Source organism: Syngnathus floridae, chromosome 1 (genome assembly GCF_059516105.1).
Source record: "Syngnathus floridae isolate MCC-2025c chromosome 1, RoL_Sflo_1.0, whole genome shotgun sequence".
NCBI lineage: Eukaryota > Metazoa > Chordata > Actinopteri > Syngnathiformes > Syngnathidae > Syngnathus > Syngnathus floridae.
This window is the reverse complement of record NC_142413.1, coordinates 855,001-880,084: the sequence shown is the minus strand read 5'-3', so window position 1 is coordinate 880,084 and position 25,084 is coordinate 855,001. Positions and strand designations below refer to the sequence as shown.

The 25,084-nt window shown below is 45.6% G+C and overlaps 3 protein-coding genes across 4 annotated transcripts in view; all 3 read right to left on the bottom strand.

Moving 5' to 3' along the window:
* Positions 1-1,141: 1,141 nt before the first annotated feature.
* vax2 (ventral anterior homeobox 2) lies at positions 1,142-11,716 on the bottom strand. Its single transcript, XM_088391875.1, has 3 exons — positions 10,971-11,716; positions 8,525-8,712; positions 1,142-4,511 (listed from the first exon to the last, which is right to left on the bottom strand). The coding sequence occupies exons 1-3, from the start codon at positions 11,185-11,187 to the stop codon at positions 4,026-4,028; spliced, it is 891 nt and encodes a 296-aa protein (XP_088248001.1). The 5' UTR covers positions 11,188-11,716; the 3' UTR covers positions 1,142-4,025.
* A 2,276-nt stretch (positions 11,717-13,992) lies between these two features.
* On the bottom strand, positions 13,993-17,456 carry adisspb (adipose secreted signaling protein b). 2 transcript variants are annotated; one of them, XM_088393838.1, is made up of 6 exons: positions 17,302-17,456; positions 16,446-16,539; positions 16,025-16,194; positions 15,735-15,873; positions 15,521-15,646; positions 13,993-14,693 (listed from the first exon to the last, which is right to left on the bottom strand). In XM_088393838.1, exons 2-6 carry the CDS (start codon positions 16,474-16,476, stop codon positions 14,593-14,595), a joined length of 567 nt encoding a protein of 188 aa, XP_088249964.1. In that variant the 5' UTR covers positions 16,477-16,539; positions 17,302-17,456; the 3' UTR covers positions 13,993-14,592. The 2 variants fall into 2 exon arrangements, with proteins under 2 accessions (XP_088249964.1, XP_088249973.1); XM_088393847.1 differs by having other exon boundaries at positions 17,321-17,456.
* Positions 17,457-18,425: 969 nt separating this feature from the next.
* Positions 18,426-25,084, bottom strand: part of rin1b (Ras and Rab interactor 1b) — a 10,739-nt gene continuing 4,080 nt past the window's right edge. The window contains exons 3-12 of the mRNA XM_088386854.1: positions 24,581-24,695; positions 24,427-24,499; positions 24,198-24,289; positions 23,942-24,111; positions 23,587-23,871; positions 22,514-23,060; positions 21,217-21,528; positions 21,014-21,145; positions 20,779-20,948; positions 18,426-19,638 (exon numbers count right to left, since the gene is read on the bottom strand). Coding sequence (XP_088242980.1) covers positions 19,315-19,638; positions 20,779-20,948; positions 21,014-21,145; positions 21,217-21,528; positions 22,514-23,060; positions 23,587-23,871; positions 23,942-24,111; positions 24,198-24,289; positions 24,427-24,499; positions 24,581-24,695 — 2,220 coding nt within the window. The 3' untranslated portion in view covers positions 18,426-19,314. The remainder of the gene's footprint in view (positions 19,639-20,778; positions 20,949-21,013; positions 21,146-21,216; positions 21,529-22,513; positions 23,061-23,586; positions 23,872-23,941; positions 24,112-24,197; positions 24,290-24,426; positions 24,500-24,580; positions 24,696-25,084) is intronic.

Here is a 25,084-nt window from a genome sequence, read left to right as displayed (position 1 = left end):
ACATTTACAATTGTCGCCAGTGATATTTTCTAAGCTGACTGGAGAGGGTGGAAGAAAAGAAAAAAAATTCTTAGCACACTGCAGCATAAACTGGGCGACAACTCCGAAAGCCGGGCCTTCGTGCTGGCTTTGCTCGCAAATGAGGCCCAAATCAACAAGTGTGTGCGTGTGTGTGTGTGTGTTGTCAGAATGGTACCTTTGGCCGATTTCCTGGTCCGGGCGCACCTGATGGGACGATGACAATGTTGTGATGTGTTTGAGCTAGGCCCAAGCTGCAGAACAGGCCACCCATCTGGTCCCCTTTCTGCAGGCCCGTCCTCGCTCAAATAGAGGTGCCAATCACCATAATTGGCACCCTGCCGCTCAATTGTCCCAGTGTGTGCAAGTGCCTCATGCTGACGTCTGGGCCCACGACTTGTGTGTGTGTGTGTGTGTGTGTGTGTGTGTGTGTGTGTGTGTGTGTGTGTGTGTGTGTGCGCACCTTTGTGTGCATGTCTTTGCCTCTAGTCCGCAACTACTCTTTCACATCAATTGAAATTTAAAGAAGTACATTTAGTGATTTGACCTCTAGGTAGAAAATTGTGATCCACTTAATATGTTTGCTATTTGCTCCAAAGAACTACAAATTGTTTTCTGCTAAACCATCTGTGTAATGTTGCTATTTTTCTGCCGGTTAAATGCCCAAGGACATGTCACTTTATGCTTTGTAAATAACTAAGGAATCAGAGTGACAGAGCTGAGAAAGGAAAACAGTTTGGGAAGATTTCTCGTGTGTGTGTGTGTGTGTGTGTGTATGTATATATACACATATATATATATATATATATATATATATATATATATATATATATATATATATATATATATATATTTTTTTTTAAATATATATATATTTTAACATATATATATTTTAAATATAATTATATATGTATATGTATACATATATACATACATATATACATCTATCCATATGTACATATGCATATATACATAGATATATAGATACATATGTACATATACACATATAAACACACATGTTTCCAAAGCAAGACTATTTTGATTCAATATGTAACGTGTAAATTTGTTGAAATAGGAAATATTGAAGTGTTAGTGCAAGGACAAATGACACAGTAGACAGGAGGCAAATGACATAGACATATAATTATATGAATCAAAGTACATATACATTATTTTACAATATCACGGCCGATTGTGAATAGAAAGGTCAGGCCAGAAAACAGACTAAATCCTCTTTAAATAAGTGCAAAATGTTCAAGAGACAAAGTAGCGTTAAGCATATTTAGAAAGGATTTTTTTCTTTTCTTTTCTCTTCCAACCACACAGAAAGACTCACTTATATATATGCATATATATAAAACGCTCTATATACATTTAGAGCTATGTACAAAAACAAAAGAAAAGAGTGAGTGAGTGTAGTGAAAAGGGGAGGCCGAGCAAGTGGAAGGAACGCCAGCCAGCCAGCCAGCCAGCCAGCCAGCCAGCCAGCCAGCCAGCCAGCGAGCCAGCCAGCGAGCCAGCCAGCGAGCCAGCCAGCCAGCCAGCCAGCGAGCCAGCCAGCCAGCCAGCCAGCGAGCGAGAGGCGCTTCCACAAGTGGCCGGGTGCAAGTCGGAGGCGCCTTCGGGGAGATCGCTCAGGATCGCACACGCGGCACCCAAACGCTCCTGAAATATGCAATTCGGTGAGCAAAAACCCAAACATTTGAGTGACTGCAAAAATAAAACAAAATAAATTCCGGTAGTTTCTGTGGGAGCGTCTCAGAAGTGTTCATGAACGCAAAAAAAAAAAAAAAAAAAAGGGTTGATTTGCGAGCAAAAATCTTTCACTAGAGTGTGTGCGACCTTTGCAGTTGTGTTTGAGTTTCACGTGTGTGCATAGGCCAAAAAATAAAATAAAATCATAAATTATCAGCAGTGCGTCTGAGAGCATTTCACAAATGTGTAGGAGAGTTTTTGAGTAGTGCACGAGTGGAACAAAAAAAAAAAAATCTGCATTCATGAGTGGCTGTTGGAAGTGCATGTGAGCATTTCAGTCCGACGTTTGTTTTGGAAATTCACTTTGAATCAATTTTCAGAGCCTCGCCCCGATTCTTTAAAAAAAAGCTAACCAAGTATTGCGTAATGAAGTAAAGTACAATTCTCAAAGGATTTTCTGACCTTCCTTTTTTTTTTTTTTTTGGACACGCGACAATATCGGAATAAATACATTTCAAATGAATCCCAAAAGACAAAAGCAAAGTACATTTTCACCATAATTAGTTTTCTTTAAAAGCTTTTCTGTTTATGGTTTAGTTTGTAAACAAAAATGTTGCTTCAATTTTAGTTGTAGTTATTTTGTTTATTTTGTAATAGCCACGCTGTGTGTGCGTGAGTCTGTGTGTGTTTCACTCGCGTGTATGTGTGTGTGTGTGCATATGTCAGTCATGTGTATGTACGTGTGTGTGTCTGTGTGTGTATATTTCTGTCGTGCGTCTGTGTGTGTTTCAGTCGTGTGTGTACGTGTGTGTGTGTGTGCGTGTGTGTGTGTGTGTTTCAGTCGTGTGTGTGTAATCCTGAATTGTGTCCCTGAGGTCCGCCCTCACATGCAACAGGTTTTGGGAACACGCAAAAGGCGACGTTGCCTCTTTGCGCTGGATATTTGAGGGGAGGGCGCTTACGGACAATCGCTGCCTGTTTCAAAACCAAAAAAGGAAGGGAAAAAAAAAAAAAAAAAAAAAAAAGTCCACACATCAGAGGACTGCTTCCTACATCCAGAAGCGGCAAAGAAGTCCAGAGCTCCCGGTGAAGTGTTTGGCAATTGCGAGGCTGTGACTGAAGGCGGGCCAGTCCAACCAACGGAGGTGAAGAATGGAAACTGCATTTGAGTTGCGGCGGCTCAGCGCAATCATAAAGTGCTCGGAACGTGAAGACCAACAAATCCGATCAGAAGCCGAGGCCAAATGTGTTGCGGGATTTTTCATGAGTGGACCTCAACGCTTCTCTAGAAATCGGGCCTAATCTTTGGAATGTGCGTATTTCGGGGCTAACGCCCTGAGATGCCACAAGGCAGGCGCCAAAGGTCATACAATTGGACCCCCCCCTCCACACACACACACACCCCCGCGGGATAGTGAATGGCAAGAATCGGTGTAAAATTGAATGAATTCAAGAAAAGTGGCCTGTGCTGAAGCACGACAACGGAAGGGAGGCGGGCGGGCGGGCGGGCGGGCGGCCACGGCGGTCGGCGCCAAGGAAGTAAATCAAAGAGATGTTTGCAAACGGGCTCAGTGTTGGCCTGAGCTGTTGCGCTTCTGCTGTCTTTTTAAGCAAACCATCAGAACGGGAGCTACCACAGGATTAGTTCACGCACAAAACACAAGCAAATCAAGAACCACAAACATATTTAAATAACACAATTAAATGCTACAAGTTCTCTTTCTTTTTTTCTCTCGCATAGGCTGTGTTTGGAATCACGCATTTGATGTTCCCGGAATTTTGATCATCATTTTGCAAACTAAACAGTATTTTCATGTTGGCTATGGAAGGACATTTTATTTCACCTCTTTTGAACCATTTTATCCATTTTTTTCATGAAATCAATTTATTTCTTACAATTCATTATTTACTTATTTATTAGTGAATTAAAATATTTATTTCATTTATTTGTGACACTCTATGACTTATTTATGATTGAATTAACATGTGACTAACTCAGTCCATTTCCACTTGGATTTCACTGGACTTTAAGAATTGGAAGTATTTTTCAAAGTTTGATGACACGCAAAGCACAGTCAGGTGGGGGGGGCTACCCCCGAGCCACTCCCCCTTTCCCAGGCACTGCACTCGGCGCGCATTTGAACAAGATGGCCAAGTGATTGCAAACACAGCCTGAGCATTTCTTCTGAAATTTCACAGCACGAAAAGCACTCCATGCCGTCCGTCCGTCCCTGTCTGCCATTGGCGCGCTCACAATCGCGCACCGAGCCGACAAAAGCGTAGCAAAACAGCACGATACCGCTCCAGTCACTTTAGGAAACGGTTTTCTTGCCGCCCAGATCGGCCTCCTTGCGGTCCATCCTCATATACGGCTCGAAGGCCGAGGAGCCGCAGCCGTAGGCCGAGGTCAGCTCGTGATGGGCGCCGCCTAGCAGAGGCACTGAGAAGCAGAGGGAGTGCGGCGGAGGCGGCGGCGGCGGCGCCGGGGTACCGCCCAAAGCGTGCAGGGGCAGCCCAAAGGCCAGCGAGCCGGGGGGGCTGCCGCCGCCCATCCCGGGCGAGGCCGAGGAGCCGCCCCTGGAGCCGCCGCTCAGCAGAGAACCGTTGGCCGGGTGCGGCGGCGCCAGCAGGGGGGACGGGGTGGGCGGCGCGGGGCCCGACAGGAGCCGCCCCTGCTCCAGGAGACGCAGGATGTTGCAGGTGGCCAAAGACTCGGAAGAAGACGACGTGCGCTTGTCCGAATCCTTGCTGGTGTCCTTCTTCTGTTTGGTGCGACGGTTTTGGAACCACACCTTCACCTGCAGCGGTCAGCAAACAAACAAACAAACCTTGAAAAAGAATCAAATGCGAACGTTGCCTGCATTTTTGACTGAATCTCTTCAGGTGTTCAAATGGAAATGTTTTTTTTTTGTTTTTTTTACTCGAGCAGTCGCGTAAAAGCAGACAGCGGCCAATTAGAACAATTTGTATCGGAACTCTAGTTGCACATATTGATCCATTTCCTTCAACACTGAACGGCCGAGGCCTTATTTTCGTTCGCATTTCCCTTCATAAGTTCGCATTAAGTTCTTGAGTTGGATCAAAATAAAGGTTTGAGTTTCATATCTCCAATGGTTCATTCTCTTTGGCTTTGTATGTCAGTTTTACATTCAAGTGCCACTGGCTGTAGCAAACAAACAATTTGAAGCAAACACACCATTTAGAGACATGTGCTCGCTAGCTAGCTAGTTAGCTCGCTAGAAAACGTTTAGCAGACGCTAGTAAAAAGATGTTGCGTTGACAGGAATGTTTCAAGTTGTTCGAAATCCAATGTAGGCCTATGCTTGAATTCAGATGAAGTGAATGTTTAGCGCAGCACCAGATGGAGCATACGCTAGCCGGACTTTGCTTACCGACTAGATAAAACGTTTACGCCAGACGCTATCGCCGCACGCTTAGGGCGGGGTCGCCGGGGGCTCCAGCGAGTGAGCTCATGAGTCGGCCGTGACGCCGATAATGAGATCGCCGGGCGGCTGGCAGGGCCCGACTCGAGCCGAGGTTCCATAAAAAGCTCTTACTACACGTTTGGCCGACCCGGAGGAGGGGCGGGGCCTCAGCAACTATCCATGGCGAGGGATTTGATTGGAGGGGAATTGATGAGAGGAAAAGAAAGCAAAGCTGCCTTTGCTACATCTACACTATTGCACGTAAATCCTTTTTAATGGGATCCAGGGTTCAGCGCTAGGGCACAGATTACCGGGAGGGATCTGGATATGGCATGACCTGTATTTTGCCCCGGGCCGGGCCGGGCGTCGCCAAGCGCAGGTTTGCCGCTATGGCGCCAAAGTGCGGCAGGAATAAATAAAAAGGACTTTCTGGTCAATGAAAGCACCTGGGAAACGCAGTTTTTCCAGTCTGCACTTCTGTAACTGCCATCTGCTGCTTTACTTTTCAAAACACGTTTTCCAAATTTTTCTTCTGGCATAGAAAGTGCTTTTCAATTTTTAGTAAGCTACTTTTCATTTCTTTGCTTAAAAATGTGGAAGTGCCTTTAAATGTTGTAGGCTACTTTCAATGACGTTGAGCTACTTTATGTACTGTCGTAAATGTGCTCTAGCTACTCGAGCGAATGCAACTAGTATATATACATTCGTATATAGATCTTTTTTTTTTTTTTTTATAAATATAATTCTTGAATATTTTTGGTTGTTGACAAAATTTAGCACATTTATGTTCGGCCCATGACACTGAAAATGAGTGACAATAAAATGTGTTCATTGTCAATGTTTGGTCTCAAAATGTTCTACTTGGGCTCCTACAATTTCATGTTAGGGTCCACACTATCCTCCTAGTCAAAATAATTGTGGAATAATAAAAAAAAATTTAAAAAAAAAAAGCTTATCTGGAGCCCCGCACTACAAATGGGTTGCCATCCAAATACCGACCGGCATTCACTAAACCTGTGGAATCTTAAGAAAGGACAAAAGAAAATGCAATGATTTCATCTAGTGGGTGTAAAAAATAAAAATGTTCAACATGGTGACGTTTTACGAAAAGCTCACATATATTTTGACATGAATTCATTTTTCAAGGAGTCTCAATGGTTACAATATTCGATGCCTCTATAATATGCAAATGACGTTTATGGCTAAGCCTAGCCGGCTAATGTGGCTGACTGCCGCGTTAAGTAAAAATACTTCGTCGCTGTATTTTGAATTTATTTATTTACTTATTTATTTATATATTATTTAATTGGAGGGGTTATGTGTGTGATGACATTAAAGTTAGGCTTACACTAAGCCAAGACGATCCTATCTCGCCTCCTCGGATTCGAAAGCAGCATATAAATAAGTCACATTTTTTTCCTTGGACACATTTTTCGATGATGTATATGGAGTTGTATTTTTGGGAGAATAAAAGGCATCAAGGGTAGAGTTGTATATACATATTTTAAATTCACTTTATGAAATAGGACTACAATTTATGACTGTCTTGCAAAAATCTGAGTTCATTCGCGTAAAGGTACTTTTTAGCCAGATAATCTTACAAAGACGTAATAGGTGTTAGGATTAGAATTTTGTCAATTTGACCCAAAACGTTTGACAACACCTGACCTAGTCATGCCTAATTTCAATGCGTGGGAAATTGTCACAAAAAGTGGGCCTGAAACTGCTCCAAAAAGCAAACTCGCACCAATCCAGCCATCGCATGCGGCCCGTGACCAAAATGAGTTTGGCGCTCGTGAGCCAGCGAGAGAACGGTCGGGTCCAAAAAGGAATGGCTCTCTCAAGATCCGAGCGGGAGCGATCGCCATTAGAGCAGCCAGGTTCAGCCGGGGGTTAACCCCGTCTTATACCAGGCCTGATAGATATGGCCGCCCTAATCCCTCCTTAGCACAAAAGCACTTGGGACGGCGGTTATGAGGCGCCCCCAACCCCCTCGCCAGGCGACACGCCGGCACTAGGGGGCGCCCTTGGGACCTCCCACACTCAAGTGAGCCTCCGTTCGGTGGGACAAATGTGCTACGAACCATTGCGATTCAACGACGACTCACTTTTCATGGTGGGGCTCGATTCGATTGATTCGATTCGCTCAGTTCCAGGGAGTTTTGTGTTGTCCTCTTCCACACATGCGAGTGAACTTGTCAAAAGACGATCCAAGACGTATTTCAAGATAACGAAATGATTCGATTCGGCTCGCTTGACTCCACGTGCATCTTTCCAATCAAAACCAATTGTACTTGCCATTTGTTTATGATTGCTTATTTCACATCTTATGAAAAGAAAGTATCGATGCAAACAATCTATGCGCCAATTTGTCTTCAATCGACATCAAGTGGAGTCTAGTTTTGCGCGCGGCAAGGCCTTTTTCACCCGACTTCCGGCCGCCGTCGGCACAATCTGGCCACTATGCGTCACGGCGGGCGGGCAGGCGGCCTGTTCCGCGCGACCAGACGCCGTCTGCTCGGACAATACGCGCACAGTCCGAATGGCGACGCGCCGCTGTCGTCGTGTCTCGTTCAGGCTGGAAGACAACGCCGGCACTTTGCTCGCGCTTACACACTCTGTGATGGCACTGACAACTCCCCCCCCCACCCAACACACACACACACACACACAGACCTGTTGAAACCTCAAGAAAAGTCGAGTAGAACAGCTGAACTTTATTTAGGCTACTCTGGCTTCCAGATATGCTTTGCTCTTGAATTTAACCCATTTTAAGGTTCTAAATAAAATGGATTGCAGTTGTTTATTTTGACTTTACCTCTTGAACTGACTTGACACAATCAATTGACTTCAAATTGAATGGAGACAAAATACAAAATGATTTCTCTTGGTGACTTAACTCGTTATCCCCCCAAACAAAAATGAACAGGTTTGTGTGGAATTTTTGTATCCACTGCATAAACTTTTTTTTTTTTTCCCAAAGACCCTCCTCATTATCCTAAACTGCACGAGTAGCGCAAAGAACAAAATTCAAGTTGTAATCTTTAAAAGACAACAACTCCATTCTCGTAGTTATGCGCTATTTATTTATTTATTTATTTATTTATTTATTGTGCAGGAATGTCAGATGATTATATAGATCAGAGCTTTGAACTGGCTACGTGCACACACATGCTAAACTCGGCATCTCGTATTATTTTCGGTCTTAATTTTGTGCACCTGATGAGCAAACGTTTAGGGTCTCGTATGAATAAAAGCAGCATGCTCGTACCGTTCCGTTGATGATTATGAATGAAGTATTTATTTTGCATTTGTAAACAAAATAATCAACGTGATTGAATGTGATGACCGTCTTTCTTCCTAATGCCACGTCACGATCTCCTCACCTGCGTCTCGGACAGGTTGAGCTGTCGGGCCAGCTCGGTGCGTTCCCGGCCGACCACGTACTGGCATCGCTGGAACTCCACCTCCAGCCGGTACAGCTGCTCGGCCGTGAAGGAGGTTCGGGTGCGCTTGGGCCGGTCCAGGTCCAGGCCCTTGGGCAGCACGATCTCGCGGATGGTGCCTTTTGCATCTGCGCGCCAACAAGGAAAGACACTGGCGTCATTGTCATCATTACTCGTTGTACTAGCAGCAGTAGGTGGTCTCAACCTCGCCACCAAGCTTTAAAGTCAGAATGATAATAATGGAGGCAATATTACTGTCAACAAGTTGTAGAAATAATCTTTGAATTTATTTTAAAACAATACTTTGTTCATTAACACGGTGACTATTAGTAATTCTAGCAATAATAATATCACACACGATATTGGTACCATATATGTAAAAGGATAATTATAAGTACGCTATATTAATATTGTCCATATGTGATGACAATAATAGGCTACTATTATTATCATTGTTATCATCATAAAAGGCAGCAGCATGAACAAGGATTAAATATGAAATATTCTTACTATACTCTAGCAACGGCACCGAATAAAAATCACCAGATTAATAATAAAATAACAAAACGATAATAATAAAAGGCTAACACAGACATACATGGAATACATTGGCCTACATACAAATATAGTCACACACAATACACGCATAAAAATAGTATTAATATCACGAACACTATTCATCAGTGTTAAAAATATTTTGGATTAGGAACATTATTTTGCCTTCTGGTCGGCTACTGCTTCACTCCCCTTGCTAATATTTGGAATAATGACACAGTTGTAAATAAGATGACACACTGCTGTTGCTTTTAGGGACTTAGTCAAGTCAAGTCACATTTATTTCTATAGGCCAGAATCTTAATAGGCCAGAAACGTCTCCAAGGGCTTCACATGCACTTGGGGTCATCATTAGATATTCACGAAACATTCCCTGACGTATGAGTCGTTTTGATTCCAAGTAGAAATAAGAGCGCAGATCGGTGGCCAGAATCATCATCGTATCGCCATGCCGGCCCCCCCCCCCCAACCCCCCAAGCCACCGTCTATTTGTTGCCGTTGGTCGCGCTCTTTGTCCACACGTTTGAAATCATGAAATATGGAAGCCGTGCACTCCAAAAAAAATCCCCTGAATTAAAGATGATTCAAGCAACTCGCTGAAATGAGGCAAAAACACGTGCGAAATGTGCAGGGAAAAAAAATAACAACAACAACAAAAAAACGTGAATTTACTTGCTGGCTAAGAAGTCTGTTCATTGTTTTGTTTTTTGTTTTTACGGCTAATGTGACGCAAAAGGTGACGCGCCATTGCCGCTTGACTACAAGACCTGCGGGTGTTTTTTTTTCTTGCGTATGTGTAAGCTCGCCGGGAAAAAAAAAAAAAAAAAAAAAAAACGAAAGCGAGTAAGCTGAACTCTGCGTGACCCCCGGCCTTAAGAAGAAGAAAAAAAACAAACAAAACAAAACCACGCAATTATCCTTTATCGGTGCAGGAAAACCAAGCCAAGATCATCGTCGCCATTTTCTATTCACAAATCTCGTTTTGATAACTGCCATTTTCCCATCATCGTTTTTTTTTTACATTTAAAAACACGCTCGCGCGAGTTATTTGCATGCAGGGTGCATATACCGCTTTTTTTTTTTTTTTTTTTTTACTCAACAATTTTACACATTTTCTTGTGGGTTTGTGTTTTACGTATATGACGCTTATTGCACTTTTGGCAACATTTTGAGTCTTCCGCAAATTAAGTTACAAATAAAGTTAGTTCATTTTAGGATCTTTTACACTTTCAATTTGAAGTGCTTCAATATATTGGCGGGGGGGAAAAATATTGGTCAAAAATTGGACCGGCCTGCTGTTGGGTCAGTTTGAACCAACTTTCAGGCTTCTTTTGTACAGAATAAGCCATTTTTTTTGTACAAAACTTCCCAAATGTCTTGTTTTGACACCAAACATGCCAAAGTCCAGGGTTTTTAACCTTTTCAGTTTTACGGGTGTATTTTATCATTATTGTTATTTTACTCGTTCTGATGGCCTCTTGTATAGGAGGGCGTTGACAGATGATGACTAAATTAAATATAGTATTTTTAAAACTGCGGGGTTAAAAATAACCAAATATGGGCTTAAAACAAACAAATCCGAGTTAAATACACTCACCGGATTTACAAATGATTGGGTTATTTAAAAGCCAGAAATTTGAAGAGTGTAACATCTCACACAAAGACCGCTCACCCTCCCCCTTTTTTCTTTTGCTTAATGTTTGTGATTAGAGAAAATAAATAAATAAATGGAGCGATCATGTTTATTGCTATGTTGCAAAAAAACGAATTTAGTGACCGACTAGACTTTTTTTTTTTTTTTGGAAGATTGTTGCAAGTATGCTGTACTCACCCCTGACCAGGATCCTACGGCAGTAGTCGGGGTCCACTCCTAAAAGTTTGTCGTGGCCGTCCTCGCTAGAAGAGGTTGGCGTGGACGACGACGTGCCGGGGGTGTCCGACGAGCTGTGGAGAGGCGAGCGGCACTTGGCGTCCGCACGCTCCGGACACAGCGGCTTGGCTCCGCAGCGGTGGGGGCTCCCATCGCCCATCGCGGCCTGATCGAACATAATGCAGCTCCTTCCTTCCTTCCTTCCTCCCTTCCCTCCTTCCTCCCTCCCGTCTTTCCTCTTCTACTTCTTCTCGTCCGCTTGGAGGGGCGCGGGGGGCATGCCCTCCACTCCTCTCCCCCACGGGAGTAAAAAGCCCACTCAGAGTGGAAGCACCTGGCACGCAAACGGACCGGACCGCAGGTGTGTGGCCGGCATGATGCCCTAGTCCCGTTCGGGGAGCCGAGCCCAACGAGACTACGGAAGCCGACAAGTGGCGAAGGAATTCAGGCAAGGTGCGAAGGAGGAGTGGGTGGGGGGGGCAGAGTGATTTTTTTTTTTTTTTTTTTTAGCAGGAGAGGAGGTGCCCCCCCCCCCTCCACTTCAAAATCGCAAACACACACGGGCAGGACTCTCGTGAGTCGAAGCGACAATTTTGTAACTGGAAACGCTTGAATCGAAAGCGAAGCGCACTCGGCCACCAGTTTCTCACGTCCTGCGTCTTCCTTTTCGATTCGTAAAGGCCTCTTCACCGGCTAAGTGGCGTCACTTCCGGGTCTTCGCTGATTGGCTCTCATTGGAAGACGAGCGGATATAGGCAGGCGTGAAGACGTCACACCTCGGTGGCCCCGCAGCCGGAAATCTGAATACGGGCGGAGTGGGAATCCCCCCCCCCCCCCCCCCACACACACACACACACATCCCCCGCCCCAGCCCTTTTCTCGTATACAACCGTCGTAAAGCGAGGAAACCCTCAACTGGGGATTTGTAACACAATCATTGCAATTCAAAAACATGAAACTGAATTTTTACCACTGATTTTGTAAAGGATAGGCTACACGCACGCACACACACGCACGCACACAAAATACACACATTCACACGTATATTTGTATGAAATTACACATAGGTCATTTATGTATGCATCAATGAAATATATAAATATTTATTACAATCTAAATGTAATGTTAGTTTTATATAAATGAATTATTGTGTTGTTATTATTTTTGTATAATCTAATTTTAAATACAATTTAATATTTTTATCAAACGTCTATTATGATAAACTGTCATGCAGAGAAAAAAGAGAAGTGATTGCATTAATTATTTCATTGAATATATATGGAAAATACCACCTCACAAACTTTAGTGCAACCACCTCGTATATAAAACGACATTAGCTCTGGTTTCCTCCCACATTCCAAAGATGGTAGGCCGATTGACCACTCGGTGAACCACGGCGCCTTAAGGTACAAAATCTAAAATCTATAGTCCTTATCCCTCGTCTAGTTCATAAACTATGTACATATTAAATATACATCATATGTCAATCTATCTAAAAAATATCACCCCCTGTTGAAAATACAAATGCCCAGTATGTGGCACATGACCTCTGTTGTTGCTGATCACCCATTTATTTCCTAACAACCTGCAAGAGAATTCAAGCAAAAGGAAGATGATTGTAAAGCGGCGACTTGCAGGAAGGCCAAGGCAGGCGCGCCTATTGGGTGTGTTGTGTTGTGTTGTGTTGTGTTGTGTTGATGGTGCTGCGTGCACCTGCGGCGCGTTGTTGTGACGCTTTCCAGCAAACAAGCGTTTCTTCTGCGGGATTATATAATTATAGTTTTGCTTGTTCTCTTTCCAAGGTCGTCATTACGGCACAGTGCGCCGGCTCGTTACGCCTTTCGCCCGGCCTAATCTCAGCCGCCATCAATAGGAGCTGTCAATCACCCGCGGCACTCAGCAGAGACAAGAGGAGGCTGATTGCTGTGCGTGCACGCGCACACACACACACTAATTCACCGATGCCACGATTTCAGTATTTCACTTTAGCGGAGATGCATTCTCGCTGATTTTAGCCAGAGTGTGTGTGCGTGCGTGTGCGAGCGTGCGTTATTTTTCACCTTGCGCCAGCCTGTTTTGGTGCCATCAATTGCTGCTTTGAAGCTTTGCAATGTTGCCAAATTATGAAGCATTTGTGCAAATAAAAAAAAAAAAGAATCAAACTTAACTCAACTTTTCCAGCCATTTTCTTCCAGCTCATTTGAAAAAGAGAGATGACAGGGCTTTTATAGATTTTTCGCCCGATGTTTAAAAAATGAAAACTCAGTCTTTAGTCCGTTCATTTGAGACTAATTGCAACAATGTAAATTGCAGAATCGCGGGCATCAATAGCCACTTTTAAAGGTTTGTTTAGCGTGTCCTCCAAAACTACTTTCAACAATACTTCCTACCTTTTGCAACACAAATTAAAGTTGATTGTCAAATTTATCCATCCATCCAAATTTATTTCAACACATTTCAAATTGTACTCGTCCTCACGTGCGCACTTGGAATTTACGATGATGACTAGTACATGTTTTGTGGCGTCTTCAAATGAGCATTTTGCTGCTAACCGACAAAATAAAGACGCTTCAACCCTCGGCACAAATAAAACTTTTTTTTGTTAAATTCTGCAACTTAAACTAAGAAAAAAAAACACAAGTTTTAATTGATTCATCTAAACCTCTGTTCATTTTTTAGCGCGAAGAAAAATATACATTCTTTACTCCTGTTGTATTTTTGTTTTTATTGATTTGGAAGAAGTACATTTATTTTGTCACCGTTTTAGCGCTTTTTTGCCACATTCCTGTCTGAAAGAAGAAAAAGGCAACCATCCGTAATTGACACGATTATTAAAAATAACTATCCGTTATTGGAGCCATCGAAACCTTCACAAGTAATTATTTTGCGGAGCGCTTCGTCCGTGTGTCCTGCACTTGGGCAAGAGAAATACCTTCAGCAGCCGAAACTGCCACCTAGCGGGCATTCAAAGAACTGCCGCAAGTCACATCGAAACGCTTCAATTTATTCGAGACAAATACAAAAATGACAAGTTTGACATTCACGAAACAAGAACTCTTCACTTAATGCTGAAGACAGTAAGATAACTAGAAATATGACGATTGATGTCCACGAGGATTGGTTCTCCTCATCCTCGTCCAGGACGTGGCAGGAAGTGTGACGACAGGAAGGAGGAGGAGGAGGAAGGCACTTGATGAATACCAACACACAAGCAGACACAAGTAGGCCTCCTAGAATAATGTGAGCTTTTCAGCCTTTAAAGGGAACGTATGGCTTGTAAACAAACATTTGAGTCCCGCACGTCTTGCCATGTCTTATTTCGCAACCAGCCTTGTTTTTATCACGAAGGCACCGTTTGGATCCATTTACAAAGCGCAGCGAAACTGGAGGAAGATCCGGAGCAGAAGAGACACTTTCAAGTGGCGGCCAAAGCACGAGCCTGTCAAAACCAAATAGCAAGGAGTGCTGCGGCGGTAGCGGTAGCATTAGCAAAGCCGCCTGATAAGTGTCTTTTTTTTTTTTTTTTTTTTTGCTGATGAAGCGATGCTCACAAGTTTGGGTCGCATGCGCGCAATAAGGAGAGTCAGTCGAAGCCTTGCCAGTCGCTTTGCTCCGAGTCGTACTCCAGCTCCACACCGATGCAGCGAATGCCCTCCAGCAGCATGGGCGTGCCGTGATGGCGGTCTGGGTAGAAAAGCCAAGTGGGCAAAAAAAAAAAAAAAAAAGTCAAGCGTGAAATCCACATTAATTTTTACTCCTTTCATTTTTCATGTACAATGGTCATTCTACCGCCAGATTAACAAAAGAAAAAAAAAAAAACGGAAATTGGTTAAAAGTAACTGAACTTAAAAAAATATGATAAAAAATTCCAAACGACTAAAAAGCCTTCTCAATTTTGCATATAAAATAAATACATGAAAACGAGCTCTTTTGATCCAATTTTTTTTTTTTGCTTATCAAGATACAAAGTGCTGCTCTTTTTGACCACCTTGGGGCAGTATAAAACAGACTAGTCGCTTTTTGCGCAGATAAAGAATATTTGCCGGTGAGTTGAGCTCGATGATTGCATATCGTAACTCTTTGTTCCATGAAAAGTGAACTGGATAGGGTATTTGTTTGGCATTTTTTATTTTATCATCATACTGTTTTGTTAATATGAAATATGTACTAAATAAACGGAATAAATTCCATATTGTTATTGATTGGTGTAAAAAAAAAAAAAAAGCATCAAGACCTAATAGGACCTTTCTGTGTTCTATTTCTAGCATCTTTTTGACCATAGTTTAGTCTATATGAAATATGTAGTTTAGAAATAAACTGAATACATTTCATACTGTTATTGATTGGTGTAAAAAAACAAACAAAAAAAAACAATCAAGAACTCATAGGACCTTACTGTGTTCTATGTTTAGCATCTTTTTTTATCATCCGGTTTTGTCTATATGAAATATGTACACTGAATACATTTCATATTGTTATTGATTGGTGAAGAGGCATAGATGACATCATACCCATGACTCTGGCGTGAACTTTGACCGTGATGCAGATGTCGTCGTTGGCCTCGCTCAGCAGCTGCACCTGCTCACACAGCACCCCCTCCTGTTGAGCCATGTACTCGCACATCATTTTCAGACCGCCTGCAGTGGGAGGGAGGGAGGGAGGGAGGGGCTGGGTGAGGTGGACGCCATAGATACCAAAAAAAAGCCAGTGCTTCCCGCGTGTCACCTTCGGGAGCAGGCGAGACGTCGATGACCCGCAGATGGGGGCTCGGCCTGGGCGCCAGACACACCTCCTTGCCGAGAGCCGGAACCTCGGGCAGGGTGAAGGCGATTTCGTAGCGGTGCTGCGCCTTCAGGAAGCCCAACTGAACGGAAGGAAATTCAAGTCAGCGAGCGGAGCTTCGGCGGGCCGATTCCAAGCCCAGAGTTGCCTGCGGGTGATCGCGTTGCCACGTCTTGAGCTTTCCCGACCGACAGAAGATGAAGAGCGTTCAAACTTTTCAAGGTGGGCGTCACCTTGACCAAGAAGCTGCCGTCATCCTCCGCCGTGACCATGATGACGGAGTCGTGCAGCTTGTCGTCAAAGTGGACGTGAGACGGGGCGCCGGGCGCCTGGGCGCCGGCCCCCTGGGCACCGGCCACCGGGGCTTTCTCCGAGAAGCGAACGCCTCCCGCCTTGGTAGACCCTGGAAAAAAAAAAAAAAAATGAAGAGATTATTTTGTTAAGGATAGGGTCACGTTAAAAAGTGTGGTAAATTTGTGAAAAGTTCAAAAAGGCAAAGAGCTTCAGTCAATAAAATGATTGTCAGTGTAGATACGTTATTTGATAATCAACAGTTTCAGCTGAAAGACATGGCGTCACGACTGGCGACCAAGAAAAAAAAAGAAGTAAAACTGGCCCACAGGATGAGAGGCAGGCGATGTTCTCAACACTCACTCTTCTTCGTTGCTGCGGCGGCATCAGCCATGATCCCAGGAGTGAGGTGAACACTCCCTACGACAATCTGGCCATCACTACGTCGGCGTCTCGCCTTGGGGGACAATACAAAAAAAGACAAAGTCGTGGGACGAGAAGCGAGCCAGCGCTGGTCCAAGTGGGAGCGAATCAATGTGCTGCCAGCCAGCCGGTGGAGCAAAACAATTTACTAAGAGGATTAGCTGGATGGTGGCTATATGCCATACGCATCATCACAGATTCTTTTTTTTTTTTTTTTTAAAAAGGAGTCAAATAAGAATGAAGTCTTTCTTCAAACACAATTATCTGAAGTTCTACTTAAATACAGATGGGCGGATCGATCCGGTTCATAGCAATACCAGTATTGATATTAGTTTCTTCTCTTCCTCATAAACATTTCTGCCAGACATGTGTTATTAAACGGAACACGTTTAATAATCACTAACTGTAAATAAACTTGAAGGCATTAATTACGAAAAGGGTTACTAGCTACATTTCCACTACACTACAGCAAGTGGACAAGTAATAATAATAATAATAAAAAATTATATTTATAGAGCACTTTACTTTTTTTTAAAAAAAAAATCTAGTGTTTTTAGAACGAAACACTTTCCACTTACGAAAAAATCCGCCCCAAATGTTAAACTACTTAATAATAGATCAGGGGAAAAGGCACAAGAAGTCGTCAAGGTCATGAGAATTCATTCAGATTTAGAAATGTCCCGATAAGCCAAGCTCACGCTTAAAATGAAGGCAAAGATCGCCAAATGAAACAGGCTGAGGCATGAGAGCCGAAATGGGGCTCCACAACTTTCACGTCGAAAAACACCCGACTCACGTAAGTTGCACAGACGCACGTTGCGCGTGTTGTTGAGTGTTGAGCAGGTGGGATTTTTTGCTTGTCTTTTTCGGGCAGCTCCCTCCCGTTCAACTCGTCTCCGTCCGTCCCCAAGCCCCTCGCCGCTCCACTTCCGCCTTGGGTCACGTGGCTTGGCTTCCTAGTTAAAAATGGATATGTGGCGCCATCTGCCGGCGGGCTTTCCTCATCGACTCGGCCGGTGTTTTCTGACGTCACGATTCTCACGTTCAAGAGACTTAAAATACTTTTGACCAAAAACACAATAGACATTATGTCAAGCAGTTTTTACGAATGGTCACAGCCAATCAATGTTAGCCATGGCTATTGCTAAAATAAAAGAAGCTGTATCATGCCATTTTAAACTTTTCACGGTTATTCGTAACCATGTGCATAATTATATCAAAGTCAAAGTCTGCTTTATTGTCAATTTCTTCACATGTCAAGACACACAAAGAGATCGAAATTGCGTTTCCTACTATCCCACGGTGACAAGACATCTTACATATTTTATATATATATATATATATATATATATATATATATATATATATATATATATATATATATATATATATATTATATATTATAATATATATATTATATATATAATATATATATATTATATATATATTATATAGGTCCACGGACAAGAAAACATCCAAGTAAACAATACAAAAATATATTACATATTAATATAATATATTAATATATAATACATTTGGCACGGCGGTGATCTTATTTCTTCATAAATACGAGTTATTCTGGTTGCTATTTTCCTAACCCGGAAGTAAGACGCCTGTTTCACTCAAATTCCGCCTCCACTTTTTTTTCTTATAATAATCATCATCATCATAATAGTCATAATCAGTCATAATAATAATGAAAAGAAAATATATATTAAATCCTAATAATAAGTGGTTTGGTGAAATGAACAGTATACTGGTAACCTGTTCCATAACAATTTCGGTGAGGTCTCAGGGGAATCTTCTGACCTCCTCAGGACCGTGACCTTAAATCCAGCTTTTTGATATATTTTGATCTTGCATAAATAATAGGCATTCATTAAAAATGATGGACCAAACAGAAAAACATGGATACCCACAGCTGCACACCTTTTTTTTTTTTTTTATTCTTTTAATGATTGCAAATGACCTGGCACATTTACACGGAAAAGGAATAGTGAGCTCACACAGCAAACACATGCACACGCCACTTTTGCAGAGCCTAGAAATCAAATCTTGATGTTTTCAGAACGCATGCAGTTATGCCGAAAGCACATCATGGTCATCACTTGCCGGTTAACGCCTGAATAGTGTCGCAAGCTGAACATTCAAAGCTAGTTTGAAATACAACAGTCAGCGGCAGTTTGCTCCGCTCACATTGACCCAATGGCCGCCAACAGCTTCCAAGAACAGTTCGGCCGGCCTGCTGACGTCATGCTGGTGGCCAGCACGTGTCCAACAGTGAGCCACAATTGACGTTGGAGAAAGCAAAGCAATAAAGAAGGTCCGGAGCTGATCGGCTGCTCAACAAGGAGAATTTAGAATTGGATAGAAGGGAACGGATTTGGCCTCTCGTCCCGGCAGACACCAGAGGGGGCGCTGTGGACCCGCGTCCTCGTAACCCGGCTTTCAAGGATATGGCAGAAATGCACCAACAGCTTTTCGTACTTTGAAAGTCTCCTTCTTAAAAGTCAACAGCAGGAAACTTTGGCATCGAGGTCGTTGAGCGCGTTTGTGACGTCATCATGCAAACGGAAGCCTCCTCCACAGCAGGCGCAGCCAGAGGCGCGACCCAACGCCCCCACGGCGGGCGTCGGTGTGTGTGTGTGTGTCTCCCTTCCCTCCTTTCTTCCTTCCTTCCTTCCTTCCTTCCTTCCTTCCTTCCTTCCTTCCTTCCTTCCTTCCTTCCTTCCTTCCTTCCTTCCTTCCTTCCTTCCTTCCTTCCTTCCTTCCACCCTCCTCCTCCGCTCGCATGCACTCACTCACTCACTCACTCCTCGCACACCGACTCACTCAAGTCCACGGCGCCACCTCTGGTGAGTCGCCGCATCTTGCTGAAGTCGTGGTCGGTCCTCAGGTAGGAGAGGGAGGGGCCTCCCTCGCTGTGGCCCGCCAGGTCCTGAGGCTGCGCCTGGGGGGGCAAGGGTCGCATCTCGCCGCCGCTGCGCCAGTACAGCGCGTACTGCTGCGGGTCAGTCACGCCGAAGGTGGCGGCGCACAGCTGCGCCAGCGCCTGGCTACTCTCGCCCACTCGCCACTGCAAGGTCCGCACGGCGCTCCGCTCCCCGTCCTGGAACAGTATCCGAACGCACCTCTGGAGGGGGGAGTGGAAGGGGGGGCGGCACAAACAACACTCAGAGATCCAGGAAGAGAAGGGATTGGCTTACGGTCTCCAAAATTATGCACATCCTGGACAGCAAATTCCACTAGATGATTTTTTTTTTAAAATGTTTTTTACCCGTCGTGCAAGCGTGAAATAAAAATTCTTGACACATTTTGAAGTTCCCTCACCCAAAGCTCCTTAGTTGTCCCTGTCAAAAAATCTCTGCCTCTTCTAGTTCTGAATTCATGATGCTACATCCAATAGACCCGGGTCCTGCCCTGCATCTTGTGGCATAACGAGGTACTACAAAATCGGCGCACAAGTTGGACTTGGCTGAATCATACTTCAAAACATTTCAGAAGCGCAAAGACAATAAGCGCAAAGACAATATAACGGGGGTAGTGGGGGTAGTGGGGGTAGTGGGGGTCACCCCCCCCCCTCCCCCCACACCCACACACACACATGCAGCGATGAGAGAAATGTCAACAGGTCCAACTTACAGAGTCAGCAAGCTCCTCGCTGTCCGTTTGCATATTGTGTTTGCCTGCTCGGGTGCGTGCGTAGATGCAGCTCAATAAATTTCATGTTATCTGACCGCCCACTTCCTCATCGCACTCGCCTCACCAATCGCCCGCCAGTGTCGGAGCAGAATCTGGCTGCTGGCTCACTTGGACGGGCTATTTGAAGCCCGGAGAGGCACCACGTGACCGCACGCAAACGTAGTGCTTAACAGTGTCGCCGCTTTGCTTTTTTTTTTTTTTTATTGTACCCAACAATGTGATAACAGGTGAAAGTGTGTGTGCGTGCCTGTGTGTGTGCGTGTTCATGCATGGCCCACATCAGAGGATTACTTTTCAAAACTAATCCCTTCAAATGAATTCCGAGCACGTTACGAAAGCTGGGGGTTTCTGCAAAATGCAAATAATTATGCCGCCCCCCCCCCCCAAAAAAAAAGGAACGGCTGGAGGACTCCAATTTTGGACTTCCAATTCTTGAGTTCTACACTGTCTCACAATGGACCCAAAACTCCGGGGTTACGGGTAATCCAAAATGGGATAACTCGCTAACCCGGGTCGGAGTTCCGTTTGTGACTCGACAACCGAGGTGGTGGAATTCAGCGGCCGCCGCTACCTGACGCTGCAGGTTCTCCTTCTGCTTCTGAGCCTCGAGGGTTCGCCGACAGCGCCACTGCTTCAGCGCCTCCCGGGCCTCGGACGTAAGGCAGCCTGAGATGGTTCGCTCCGGGTCCAGGCTCTGAATCAGATGCAGGCTGGCGAAGACGCTGGTCAAGTAGGAGCCGCCTGGAAAGTGCAAAGTGGACTCCAGACAAGTTCTGCACACCGAGGTTCCGCTGAGGAGCACCGACCTTCACCGCCGAGCCAAGATGGCTCCAGGAGCTCCATCATGTACTCCACCTCCATCAAGATGTGAGGCTTGTTGGACTCCACGATGGCGTAGGACAACGACGGCAGGAAATCCTCCCAGCTCACTTCCTGTCCTGCTGAGAGCCAAACGCTGGACATTTGAAGGGTTCCGACCCGAGAAGTTCGCCAGAACTTTTTGTCTCACCGTGCGGGGCGCCCAGGCCCTTCTGCACGCACTTGCAGACCTGCAACAGCAGCAGAACTTTGTCGACGGGCGAATGCGTGCGCCGCATCAGCGCCAACTTCTGCTTCACTTTGTCCACCAGCCGCCCGTCGGGCAGGCCCGTGCGCACGCCCAAGCGTTGGGCGGCGCTGTCCTCGTCTTTTAGACGCGCCAGGTTGCGGCTGAAGCGTTGGCTGGACGCGTCCTGCCGGTGTAGCGCCGCCAGGGCGGCGTCCAGGTGAGACTTGAGGGGGCGCAGCACGCAGGAGAACATGGCACGCTCCAGGGCAAGATCTGGAAAAAACAGGACACAAACAAGAGCGAGACCGCTTTGTCACAGGTGGCAATTATCTGTACTTATGTAGAAGTACTTAAGAATAAAGGAAATAAATTTATGCAAGTACGGAACAACATTTTCATATACAATATCTGTCAAAAAAAAAAACAACAACAACTCTTGATTTGTTTTTATGCTAGCAAACAATGTGCGCTGCTAACTTTGCTAACATTGTCCAATGCTATTCAATGACCGATTCTGTTGTGCCAAATTTTTAAATCAAAATTTGAAATTAAATACTCGTGTCGTGTCTCAAAATACTTCCGAATAAAATAGAGAAATTACACAAGTACGGAACAACATTTTCTATTTACAATACCTGTTTCGATAACCTAGCTTAAAAAGAAAACATTTGATTTGGGTTTATGCTAGCGCAACAATGCGCTCCGCTAACTTTGCTAACATTGTCTAATTCAATGACCAATTCAGTTGTGCCAAATTTTGAAAACAAGAATCAAAATTAAAAACTCCTGTGGAGTCTGGAAATTCTTCGACGTAGCGCAGCCGTGTATTTGCATTTTGTTGCTAGCGAGCGAGCGAGCGCTGCCGTTGCCAGCTTGCTTCTCTCTCACTTGCGTTAAAGTCGATCGTCCATCTTGCTCGCTTACAAATATGTTAAGTGACTCTGTGTTTTTACTGTAACACTCCCCCCCCCCCCCTTTGAATCGTGCGCTCTCCAAGCGTGCGTGGGCCTGTGAGATCTTTTTATGATAAACGAGAGTGAGGGGAAAAAAATTCGAATGGCTCCCACCAACGCAAAGGCAGATAAATCAGAGTGCAGGAAGGAAGGAAGGCGAGCGGCCCAGCATCGCCCCCCCCCCCCTCCAGAAGTCCGTGCAAGGCCGGGCAACACGCACACACGCAAGCCTACGCACGGGTCCGGCGGGTGACTTTTACATTGTTTACAACAAAACAAAGCGGACTCCGCTCGGATGTGTCTACCTTTCTCGTTTTCTGGCACCAAAGTTTCGATGGGAGGTTCCAGCTCGCCGCTTTCCAGTAAGCAACACTTGGCCTGCGATAGAAACAGGCGCACACCCTGCAGCAGCTGCACGGACGTCACACGCGGCGACGAGGATAGCGAGGCGGCCGATAGCGATTTCAGCAAGCCCGTGTGAGCCAGGAGGAAGTCCTGCACCATCCCGCCGAAAACCGAGCGCCGGTCCCGGGACAGCTCCCGCACCAGTCGCGTCAGACGCTTGTCCGGAGCGAAGAAACACACAAAGGCCTCGCTCATGCGGCGCAGTCCGCCGCGGCCTCGCGAGCGCACCAGCGGCGGCCGCCGGGGTCCCTGGCTCTGGGTCTGGAACCCGCTCTCGGAATCGGAATCCCAATCGTCTTCCTCGTCCAGACTGCTGAGGGAGCTGTTGCTGTCCAGCTCGGCCAGAGACGGCGCCGCCCGGCGCTCCGGGGCCAGCAGAGCCACTTCGATGGCGGGCCCCTCTGGCGGCGACGGCGACGACTGCTGGACATCGGGAGGCTGGTCCGCCTGAACCACACATATAGATGTTGATCTTTGGATTGAATTGAGAAAAGGCCCGATTATCGGATGTCTTTGAAAGATTATCCTGAGCGACAGGACAATCCGGGGTTCCCTCTTCCATTTGCTCCAAAAATGGTCCGAACCCCTTTTCATCCTTGAGTTTGGTCCATTCAAAGTGAAACGGAACCAGCCAACCAGGAAGAGAGATGAATTTATTTTCTTCTTCTGTGACTGCGCTTACCCTCCGGCGCCATCCACAGGTCAATCTCAGAACTACCACAGATTGGTGTTGCGCTAAGGAGCTTGCTTCCTGAGAATTACCCAAAGCACCAAAAGTCACAGAGACCAAGACAAGAGCAAGACTTAAGATTGTTTTTTCTCTCGAGACTGGTCTTGTCAATCATAATTAATAACAATCCTATTTTATTTATTTATTTAGTCATTAACGATAATATTTATTCATTCATTTCAACCCAAACCTATTTTAGTAGATGTATACTTTTGCATTTGTGTGTTTATTTTAGACTCTTACTTGAGGCGCTCGCACAGCCGTTGCGTCCTCTTCCTCGGACCCCGCCGACCCCGGTGACACGGCAGGCGTCCTCCTCAGGACCCCTGCTCCGGAGTGAACTCTCCTCTGGGGATTAGCGTTGCGCAACCTCTCTGACCCAGCGGGCATCTCCATGGACGGAGGCGGGGAGTAGGAGCCCACCCCCTCCAGGGACAGATTCATGGAGGACTCGGAGAGGCGGAGTCGCACGCTGCGCTTGAAACGGTGTCGCTTGTTCGAGGCACTGTGGTTCTGGAGTTCTGAATGCTGGGGGAATGGAAAAGATGGCTGCGTAAGCTCAGCGCTTCTGCCCCTCCCATAGGCTGACACAACCCACCTTCAAGACTTCCAGCTGCAGGAAGAGAGGATTTATGAAGCATAGTTTGCTTTGACCGCCGCGGCCCTGAACCCGCCATCGCTCCGAGGCCGCCGCCTGGATCAGGCCGCTACCCGACGCCGCCAGAGGTCCATTTTGAAGTTCCGACGCGCTCGGCGAGTTCCAGAAGTCTGCGTAGAGACCAGATGAGACGGCGGCCAGGGAGAAGTTAGGCTTCCCCCTTCGCCAAAAGTGGTGATGATGCAGCGGAGCGCACCTTGGCCCATGTGCGAGATGGACTCCAGTTGCCGGTGCGTCGTGGCCTTGGCGATGGCGTCCGGCAACTGAAGAGGGAAAGGCAAGACGTCCCTGCGGACAAAACAATCCCACCATCGTTTCCAACGATGATGAGATGGAATATTGTTTCTACTGAATAAATATTGTGATCTAAATATTGTTATTGCTTAACAATTGCTGTTAGTAGAAGCACATGTGGCTAAGGGGACCTGCTGACGCAGTAGAAGGCCACCAGGCGACACAAGTCCGGGAAGCTGAGCGCCGAGCTCTCCAAGGCGAACGCTGGCAGAAGAAGAAGCAGAGTTAGAGTGACGGCCCGCCATCCCCCGGCGTCAATCGCGACGCCGCTGTCTCTGAACTCACTGTAGTCTTCCTCACAGATGAAGCACTCCTTCACGGAGGACCAACTCCTGTCTGCTGTGACCCTCACACAGAGAACCTTCCTCTGACTCAAGCTGCACTTGCGCACCAAGAAGGTCTGCAAGAGGACCAGACATCACAAGAAGTGACGATGCAGAAGAGCCGCCGAGGAACCTTCAGAGGCCTTGCAGCTCGCTCGTTGGCTAGCTAGCTAGCTTTTAGCTCACTTGCTAGGTAGCAGGAAGACCAGACGTCGCAAGAAGTGACGCTGCAGAAGAGCCGCCGAGGAACCTTCAGAAGCCTTTGAGCTCACTTGCTAGCGAGCTAGCTAGCTTTTAGCTCACTCGCTAGCTAGATAGCTAGCTAGTCAATGACCTGATCTCTCATCATCATTTTAAAACCTCATTTATAATGTACAGCTTGATTTTTCTTTTCAGTCAAATTTGGCCGGTTTGTGAACAGGGTTAGAAAACATCTATTTTCACTTGACGGTGACTTTGAATTGAG

What these genes read in the sequence shown, in the direction of transcription:
- vax2 (XM_088391875.1), bottom strand. Translation starts at nt 11,187, where the DNA reads ATGTTCGATCAGGCCGCGATGGGCGATGGGAGCCCCCACCGCTGCGGA. An exon ending in CCGTAGGATCCTGGTCAGGG is followed by an intron (nt 8,713 to 10,970) that starts GTGAGTACAGCA and finishes GTTGGCGCGCAG; the next exon opens with ATGCAAAAGGCACCATCCGC. An exon ending in TCAACCTGTCCGAGACGCAG is followed by an intron (nt 4,512 to 8,524) that starts GTGAGGAGATCG and finishes TGACCGCTGCAG; the next exon opens with GTGAAGGTGTGGTTCCAAAA.
- adisspb (XM_088393838.1), bottom strand. Translation starts at nt 16,476, where the DNA reads ATGGCTGATGCCGCCGCAGCAACGAAGAAGA. An exon ending in CGCCGCAGCAACGAAGAAGA is followed by an intron (nt 16,195 to 16,445) that starts GTGAGTGTTGAG and finishes TTTTTTTTCCAG; the next exon opens with GGTCTACCAAGGCGGGAGGC. An exon ending in AGTTCACGCCAGAGTCATGG is followed by an intron (nt 14,694 to 15,520) that starts GTATGATGTCAT and finishes TTTTCTACCCAG; the next exon opens with ACCGCCATCACGGCACGCCC.